Raw genomic sequence first — 9,299 nt, forward strand, 5'->3', positions numbered from 1 at the left:
GCAATGCAGTTTGGAATGGAACAGCATCTGTCAGGAGCGTTTACTATTTTTCAGCCAGTTGTGGGGGGAAATTTCAGCTTTTTGTTCCTGCAAGATGTTACCAGTCTTCCGTGTCTTGGAGTAGCTCAACTGGTGGCAGAAACCAAAGCTGATTCAAGAAAGAGAGATTCTGAAACCAGAAACAGAAGGGAACGAAGATTATTCTAACTTGGTATGTCCCAATTCAGATTCCCACTGCATTGCATGAAATCTGCTTGTTAAGACACTGAATAAAGTTCTAAAAGAAAACTTTCTACCAAAGATGAAAATAAGGAAGTGGAATTGGAAAGTAATAGCTGTGTAGTTGTAGGCAAAGAATTAGTTGTTCAAGAGGGTAAAACCAAGAGAAGGGCTTTGAAGAATGATCTATCTCACTATTGTGTGAATTTGGTGACCTGAACAGCGTGATTGGACATTCTAAAGGATTGCTCAGTGAAGAAGGAAAACAACAACATGGTGCAGGGACTTCTGACAACCCTTTGGAAGTTGAAGATTATGCACGCACTACTTTGGGGACTTCATCTCACCCTATTAATGTTAATAATTACATGTAGGAGGTTTTTTGGGTGCTATGTTTAGATAAAAACAAAATACTAAAGCCATGATTGGGACATGGGGTAAGAGAACTTTTTTTAATACCCCAAACAAGTTTGTATTTTACTGTAATTATTATTTAAGGACATTCATTTTATTTTATTTTTTGTTCTGAATATTCCTGGTGCACCCAAGGTGTCACTGTTGTGGATTAGCTTATGCACTCATCAATACAAAAGAATGAATCCTTTTTTGAGATATTAATGGGATTCAGATGTTACGATTAAATTGCTGCCCAACTAAAATGGTTTCCTCAAATTCAAGAAGGTTTTGTTACATTACATACGATAGCAGCATTTCTGATATACATGTATAAATTAAACATCATAAAATTCAAATAGACAAATACCATAATTGATGCTCGTACCTTTTGATCCTGAATTGCTGCTGGTCATGATTAATGATTTCTAATCAGCAAATTCTTCAGGATCATAACCCGTTTTCTCTCTACGGTTAAGCGGGCATTTTTTTATCCCTTTTCCTCTCTATTTTCTCATTTAATACGAATAGGATCACAGTTTTTGGCACAAAAATTGCATGAAATGACTCTCAGCATATTATCTGGAGATTTTATATGTAAATCAGATTGTTATTGTATTTGGCATTTGCTAGACATTAGCTTATTTAGTTAAACAACTTAATGTCCAAAAGATAATTTGGGAGGGGGGGGGGGGAATGAATAATGTTTATGTATGTTATCCCTTAATTTTGAAGAGTGGCAACATTGATGAAAAGTATGAACGAAGCATTGATGAAATTTCTAGCCTCTATTTTTTCATCATGGCAATATTTTATTGACTCATATACCAAGTGGAGTTACAGAGATAGGTAATTGAATTGGGAAGGCAGAGATCACTTAAACTTGCATGTCACACTCACTTTTATTCTCATCAAACGTGTTGCCATTGATTCCTCTTTTTAAAGTTATTCTGTGCCCCCTGCGGTCTTGGAAAGGAAAGCATGGCATAATTCTTTGCCTAACCTCACAAGTCTCCAAAAACAGCTTATATACACATGCTACTTAAAAAGTCAAAGTAAAGGGTTTAGGCTTTCTCATTTAATCTTCACCACAGATATCATCATTCAGGAAGTTTTGCAAAAATGATACACCTTTTATTCACACTTTTGATGGTCCAAATGGCATTCATCCTAATACTCTCTTTTGCAAATCCATTAAGAAATTTGTTAGTGAAGGGGCTAGACCTTTCAAAGCAGGGAAGAGGGCCGTTGGTCACAAAAACTGTGGCAGCAACTATGCTTGTGGTCTTTGGCTCCACCGTCTACACTATAACCAATATCCAAAAGCGTTCAAAGGAGGCTGGCTTGGTTAATCCAACTGATGAGGTTCTGATGGCACAACGTCTCTTGGAAGCAACTCTTTTAGGTAATTACGCGAAAAAATAAATAAAAAGATCCTTACCATTTTGAATATTTTTGTGTCTCAATAAATTTTAAAAAAATAAAGTTAATAAAGTTACATTATCCTGCATGTGTTAATGTGTTATATAGTTGACAAAACTGCTCGCATAACTAGGTTAACCCAAGGTTAACCCAACTTGATAAAATACAGGGTTTGGACTTCAAATTTAGAATACAAATTAATGCTGAACTTTTTAAGCCCAATGCAGCCTACAGCAAAATATCTTACAAAAATCATACTTTACTTGTTTTGGGTATCATTTTTGTGAACCCAAATTAGAGTAAGCTTTTTTGGAGTCTGTCCTCTGCAACGGGCCACCTCGATGGGTAGCCCGTTTTGCTAGCTCTACTAGTGTATATAAGCTTATGTTTCATAACTTTTTCTTAAAGTGATATGGAAGGTTGAAATCACCAAAATTTCACTATGGAAGTTAACATGAAAATGTTGTTCTAGGCTTGACTCCTGGCAAACAGAAATGAGATGCAGGAATAAATATTGATAGTTTGAAGAGGCTAAATTTGTGTTACGAAAATGTGCTAACTCATTCAGACCTTGCTACCAAGTGAATTCTCTCAATGAATATAGATTTCTCTTTAGCATATCTCACATATTTGTGCTAAGAACATATGAATTTAAAGTTTATAAAATGGTAATTATTGGGCAGGATTCTCTCTATTCCTTGGATTGATTGTCGACAGACAACATTACTATATTAGAGAGATTAATTTACTGAGGAAGAACTTGGATACAGCGAAAAAACAAAGTCAAAATCATCAACTGTCAAAGAAAAGAGTGGCAGAGGAAACTGAGAAGACAAAGGTCAATTAATTGGAATTTGAGGCAAAATTTGCACTTGGCCTATGTTCTGAAAAGGAAAAGTCAGGAAGAGGCCGATAACTGTCTTAAAGCTTGTATATAATTGTATGAATCTGCAACACCACAGAATTTAATTGAATATTATATATAATTGTTCAACTTTTATGCTGTTTATAAGATGATTTATTTTATTTTTATGTATCGATTACTAAATTTTAAAAAATAAATAAACTTTAAGATGTGGTCACATTCAAGATTTAGAAAAGCACGACGGTTGAAATTGGAAAACGTTTCTTTTCGTTTCAGTATAATGAACAAGTGTGTATCATCGTCAAAGGCATATGCCAACATCTAAAATTGGGTCTGCAGCAGATATTGTTTTTATATTGAACTTTGCCTTTCATTGAATATGATCTAAGAGGTTTGTGTTGATGATGCTAATTATGACAACACTGGCCTTTGAGTTGAAAAAATTTATGCTGGTCTAGCAAAAATCAGAAACATCCACCGAAACATGTAAAATCTGCAGTGTAAAAATTTACATTTAGATTATGAGTTTGGACCTTGTCTTGCTCCATGCTTGGACAAGCCAAACTCTCAATTTGCTTTGAAGTGGCCCAACAACTGAGAAAACATTGCATGCATTCTAGCCATTATACTTCTTTGTATGACCTTACAAAGGATATCCCACGTAAGAATTTGAAATTTTTATATAAACAATGATCATTTTTGGTTCAACTTAAATTTAGAGAAATAATAGCTTATTCTTTAAAGCTCTCACAAACCTGAAAGAAATAGGCACAGTCCTTTCTCCCATTAACTTAATATAACATTGACATGCTTTTCTACAAACATAGAAAGCATTAAACCCAACTTAAAACATTATTTTACAGCAACATCATACAATTCAGACCGACATCTTTTTGAAACAGAAACAAAGAGTTGCACATGAAGACATGAAAACCTTAAATACTTGGAATAACAAAGACACAAACTTGAAATCAGGTAGATATAAGTGCACAACTATCATTATTCACTCCATTGCAGGTGGCTGTGGTGGCAGTGGAGGGAACAGTGGTGGTCCTGTGAATGGTTGTTGATACGCACAAAATCCAAATATGCAAAACCTCCCAATGGGGCATATTCTTCCACATGAACCGCAGTTAAAAGGGTTAAGGTTTGTGTTTCTGCACAAACGGTTGCAACATAGCCAATTGTATGGGCATCTAATCCCACACAACCCACAGTTGTTTCTGTCTGTAGTAATATCCACACAAAGATCTCCACAACAAAGAGATCTTGGTGGAAATTCTCCTTGGCTACAAATCCATGGTGTGTTCCTACATCCAACAATCGCTTGGTTCTTATCTTGCTTCATCAACTTTGGTGATGATGATGCGACATTAGTGACATTTTCATAGTCTTCTTTTGGTGTTGAATTTCCCTCTACTTTGATCAGCAAAAGCAGCATCAACAATGTCACTAGAGCCAAGGATTGTGCTCGTGGAGTCATCTTGAGGAAGTGACAATAAAACTATGATTTTGAAACCTATATATATAGTTTTATGTGAAAATATAGAAGTTACTTTTCTAACAAGCCAAAGGGACATGTTTTTCTCGCATGCATGAAAACCAAGGTCTTGTGCTATGGGCGGTGGACGTTGTCTATATGTGTTACATATACTTTGAGGAATATTTTATCAGCTTTCTGCTTTTTTTGCACGGTGAGTTGAGCAGCTTAAGGCTTTTTTGTCGACGAGTCCTCAAAATCAGGTGAGTTACTGGCGTGTTTTAGGTTGTGATATAGTTGGCATCATGCTAATTATGTATCTTAAAACCATGAACCGTCACGTTGAACGGATACTAATTCACATGAAAATGGAAATGACTTTTAAAAAGATTGTAACAAACCCAAGAAACTCCAAACCAGGTTATGATTTATGGACCTCAAGGCTTCAAGCTTACGCAGCACTTTTGGTGCTTTGTAGTAACCCATTATAGTCAAGCGATTAGCTGAATGATGATACTTAATTTTATCCTATTTTAAGAAAATTAAAACTAAAGAATTTGAACTTTAAGCAGAAGTTATAGACGCTTGGTAAAAAATAGGTTTAAAACTGTCCAATTTCCATCGAAAAATAATATCCTCGTTTCATATTCTCACAACAATTTTTACAGTAGAGAGAAGAGTAGTAAAAGAGATAAAAAGTTTGAGATAAAATAAGTAATATTATAAATATATAAAAAAATTATTCTAAAAGAGTATCATAAGAATGTAAAGTAGGAATACCATTACTCAATTCCATATGGCAATAATCGTCTACTCACTAAGGTTAAATATTCAATATCTACCAAATTGACAATGCAATGAGCAATATAGCTCTAACTATATAAATATTTGTTGATACCAAATTTTCATTGTATAGAACTGAAAAATTAGATTGATGTAGTGTTTAAATTAATTTTATATTTTTCAGCCTAATTTGTTAGGACTTTTCTTTAATCAAATTGAAGTTAAATATAAACTTTTATTTTACAACTCAAATAAAGTATACTTTTAACCCAATCAAGTAAAATCTTTATAATGTAGCTCAACTAGTGAGAACTAGGAGTTAGAATTTTAATATCTTGAAAATTCTCACATCCTCCTCCCCTTACAGTACTCTTATTATAGTTCATTACTAAGAGCATAGAGTGTGCGTATATCCCCCTACATGACATGAGTCGAGTATACACCTTATCCTAACACCACAAACTTACTGTGAATTAAAAATAAAATTTCTAATTTTGATTATTTAATCACTTTTCTTGATATATCGACAAATAATTGCCTTATAAATATAGCACAGCCAAGAGGCATTGGAAAAATATGAATAACAAAATAAGCATTCGCATCAAACTCATAAACCAAGACATTTAATCAATATAAAAACACATCATTCATTACAAAGTGAAGCCAGAAATACAGCAAGCACAAACTTCATCCTTAAGAACTGAATGTTGCAATCGGATCTAGCGAAGGACAAAATAAAACACACATGAATTTATTATTTCTCGCGGCGTGAAAGCCACGACTGCAAGTCAAGTCAAGCACCATACACCACATCACTGACACAAATTATACATCAAGCTCATGGGAGCAGTTATTACATCGTACTTCCATTTAAACCACAAAGCCTCTAAGCATAACAATGAGTCATAAAGCCATATAAAAGACCTTGAGACACAAGCACAACAGATTACTACAACTTAAAACAGTGACATATTTAAAATAGTGTAGATTCACTGATTTTGTTCGTAAGAGCCTTGTTACTGAAGAACCACACATTCTTGTGAACCAGCCACCACAGTAGGGTGTGAGCTTGAGCTAACAGCATCAACTTTTGGGAGGCGTTGAACATTGACATCAAATTCATCACAGCCCATGGCTTCAAAAATAAGAGCATTGACTTCTTGAAACCTCTCTTCAGAGAGGGATACCTCAGCAAGAAGCCTCCAAGCATTTGCTTCAGATGCCTCATCATAATCTTTCTTCCTCTTTAAAACCATGTGCCCACTAATTTCCCACACTGCAGGATTCACTTGGGTGTCAAGAAGCTCAGCATCCACTTCTCCAAGAGCTTGTTTCTCTGCATAACACTGTTCATCTACTTGATAAGTACCCATACAACTTATGAAAATTATTTAGGGAAATTCAGTTATACAATGTTTGGAATCACTTAAATTTAGATAAATAATCACCTATCATTTAAAAGTTTTCTCAAGAAGCTAGCAAAATATGCGATTAATTCTAAAAAATAAGTTGAACCAAACACACTTAGTTCCAGATTTACTTTACCTGTGGTAACAGAAAGACTTGCTTTCCACAGTCAGCAATAAGAACATTGAAAGGAATGTTATTGTTTTGGAGACAGATACAAGCATCAGAAACAACATTTGATAAATCTTCCAGTGTATCACCGCCCTCAAAGACAAGACCTCTAACTGGATACTTCAACAGTTCAGATATCTTCACACCATTGAAATTTGCAATTTTCTTAGTAGGAGCCTTCTCAATGGGAAAGGGCACGGCCAAATAATAAGCCTGCATGTAATTATGTATTTATGTCAAAATCACCAAATTGCAATCTAATTAGTGATTACGGCAGTGCCAAACAGTAAAACTATCAACATGACCTATAAGTGGTAACTCGGTATCTAGTACCTGGAAGTGAAGATGGTTAATAGTTGCAAAAGCACCCAAGCTGTTGTAACCCAATCGAAAATATGGATTGTCAGCTTCTACTGCCATGTGAAGTGCAAGCAAGAAGCTCTCACGGTCAATCCTTTGGGGCAAACACTCAAATATGTGCGGTATCAGTAGAACATGCCCATACTCAATAGGACTGACCTGTTAAGAAAATAAACAGACAACCGTCATCATCATGTAAAACGCCTACTTTAGCCCAATAATGAATCCAAAAGATTAACAAAAGCTAGAAACTATACATTGATGGCAACAAAACTGGGAGAATTGTCAAGATCCACTGGAGCATTTGGAAAGAACTGGACTTCTCCATCATCGCTAGCTTCGAATTGAAAGAGGACCTCTTCTTGTCCAACTTTGGTAAAGTTGAATTTCTTTTCATCAAAGGGCTGAAGGACCTTATCAACTCGGAACTCAGTTGGTCTCTTCTTGAGGTGACGACCCTCATTAAGCTGGGCAATGAAACCATACTCACCAGGAATCACCTATACCAAAATTACCACAAAACACATCAAACTATGAAAATATGTATATACCATACCTACATATCCTTACAAAGCACAAACAACTAGAGAAAAATATTATAACTATATATATAAAAAAAAACAGAAGAAAAAAAATCACCACAAAAACGCAGGAAATTAAGCTAATATACCATATCTATGCACGTGCCCTCATAAATCACAAACAACTAAGAGAAAGACAAGATAAAAAAGAAAAAAAGGAATACAAAACATACCTTGGTTTCACAGGCTGTAACATCATAGCGAAAAAGTCCTCTCTGCATGCGATCTTCCCACTGCCAAGAAATTGTAAACGACCTCTAATTAACACAAAACATTAAAAGAAAAAAAAAACTTGGAGGGGAGGGAAAAATAGATTTTTGTTAACCGTTCTCCATCATAAAAATTCCATAATTATTGATTACCTCCCCAAGAACAAGGGAGTCCAGAAAAGCCAGAGGAGGGTCCACGCATTCATTGAGGGACAAGTTCTTCCCAGTAACCTTTTTAAAGGCATACAAAGGAATCTTTGCATCTGTTAATAAAACAAAACAAACAAGGTAAAACATTCCATTTCTATTCGCATCCATGCACATCATGAAAATCACTGAGCCAAACAATACCTTGAATGCAACAAGCTTTGAGGCAATTTCTACCACAACCCCCAAGAGGGCGAGCAGAGTCCTCTTTCTGATAATTAGACACCACGGTCGGAACCCTCTTGATTCTCAGCATCATTTCGGGGAAACTAAGGAAGGAACACCTTGAACTTTACAATATGTTAACTTTGAAGTTAAAGTAACTTTATGCTTATGAAGTAACAAGGAGGAGGAGTAGTAGAAGCAGCAGCAGCAGAAGAAGAAGAAGAAGAAGAAGAAGAAGAAGAAGAGAAGAAGAAAAAGAAGAAGGGTAAGGGTGAAGTGTGAAGCTATGAGGAACCGCCACCAGCGAGGAAGAGAAGATCAGAGGGGCTACCACCTTCAGAAGGCAGAGCACCACGCCCACCGTGCGGCGAAGGGTTGCTTTCAGTTACACAACCCTTACGTCGTACAGTTCGGACATGAATGAGAGGTCGAGAAACTCTGAGAATAGCCGTGATGTCTGCAACGCTTCAAACCCGGGATTGAACCCAATTAGATGCTACCTTCTTCTTCTCTGATAGATTCAACCCAACATGCAGAGTGATAGAAAGTTGAGAACTTTGGTGGTTGTTTGTTGATGGAGTGCGAGAGGAGAAGGTGGGTCTGTTGTTGTTATATAGATAAGAGAAGAGAAGAGTAAGACGTGGTTCAAATGTGGCTTAGAATGTGTACGGTGAAGAATTAAGGAAAGAAAGAAAGAGTGTGTGGGTTGGGTTGGGTTGGATTAGTTAACTTAAACTGAAAGAGAAACACAGAGTAAGAGAATAGAGAGAAGACAATCGGTTGAAAGAGATATGGGGTGGGGATGGAAGCTGCTTTCTTTTTTTTATTAACCGTATCACTCTTTTTTCCTTCTTTCCAAACACTCCTCTTAAAATGTTTAATAAAATTAATTTATTTTTTTACTTAACTTAAATTTAACAGATAATAAATAATAAATTATAACCCATTAAATTTAAGTTAAATAAAAAATTTAGATAAGTATAAAAATTTTTAAATTTATATTAATATTAAAAAAAATTACTTTTTTATATATTAAT

General features: G+C 35.4%; 3 protein-coding genes across 3 annotated transcripts; 1 reads left to right on the forward strand and 2 right to left on the reverse strand.

Annotated features, from left to right (window-relative positions):
* The first annotated feature begins 1,734 nt into the window (after positions 1-1,734).
* LOC113848449 lies at positions 1,735-2,931 on the forward strand. Its single transcript, XM_027477963.1, has 2 exons — positions 1,735-2,017; positions 2,718-2,931. Exons 1-2 carry the CDS (start codon positions 1,735-1,737, stop codon positions 2,879-2,881), a joined length of 447 nt encoding a protein of 148 aa, XP_027333764.1. The 3' UTR covers positions 2,882-2,931.
* A 971-nt stretch (positions 2,932-3,902) lies between these two features.
* On the reverse strand, positions 3,903-4,382 carry LOC113874568 (stigma-specific STIG1-like protein 1). Its single transcript, XM_027512788.1, has one exon. It carries the CDS (start codon positions 4,380-4,382, stop codon positions 3,903-3,905), a length of 480 nt encoding a protein of 159 aa, XP_027368589.1.
* Positions 4,383-5,700: 1,318 nt separating this feature from the next.
* On the reverse strand, positions 5,701-9,090 carry LOC113848427 (GDP-L-galactose phosphorylase 1). The gene is made up of 7 exons (XM_027477934.1): positions 8,242-9,090; positions 8,044-8,153; positions 7,855-7,914; positions 7,358-7,600; positions 7,074-7,259; positions 6,708-6,953; positions 5,701-6,508 (listed from the first exon to the last, which is right to left on the reverse strand). Exons 1-7 carry the CDS (start codon positions 8,354-8,356, stop codon positions 6,179-6,181), a joined length of 1,290 nt encoding a protein of 429 aa, XP_027333735.1. The 5' UTR covers positions 8,357-9,090; the 3' UTR covers positions 5,701-6,178.
* Between the last annotated feature and the right edge of the window lie 209 nt (positions 9,091-9,299).

Source organism: Abrus precatorius, unplaced genomic scaffold, assembly GCF_003935025.1.
Source record: "Abrus precatorius isolate BTA unplaced genomic scaffold, Abrus_2018 Scaffold8, whole genome shotgun sequence".
NCBI classification, from domain to species: Eukaryota; Viridiplantae; Streptophyta; class Magnoliopsida; order Fabales; family Fabaceae; genus Abrus; species Abrus precatorius.

Coding starts and splice junctions, on each gene's coding strand:
- LOC113848449 (XM_027477963.1), top strand. CDS start 1,735: ATGATACACCTTTTATTCACACTTTTGATGGTCCAAATGGCATTCATC. Junction 2,018..2,717: donor CTTGGAAGCAACTCTTTTAG/GTAATTACGCGA, acceptor ATTATTGGGCAG/GATTCTCTCTATTCCTTGGA.
- LOC113874568 (XM_027512788.1), bottom strand. CDS start 4,382: ATGACTCCACGAGCACAATCCTTGGCTCTAGTGACATTGTTGATGCTG.
- LOC113848427 (XM_027477934.1), bottom strand. CDS start 8,356: ATGATGCTGAGAATCAAGAGGGTTCCGACCGTGGTGTCTAATTATCAG. Junction 7,915..8,043: donor ACTCCCTTGTTCTTGGGGAG/GTAATCAATAAT, acceptor ATTTCTTGGCAG/TGGGAAGATCGCATGCAGAG. Junction 7,260..7,357: donor CCAGTTTTGTTGCCATCAAT/GTATAGTTTCTA, acceptor TTTTCTTAACAG/GTCAGTCCTATTGAGTATGG.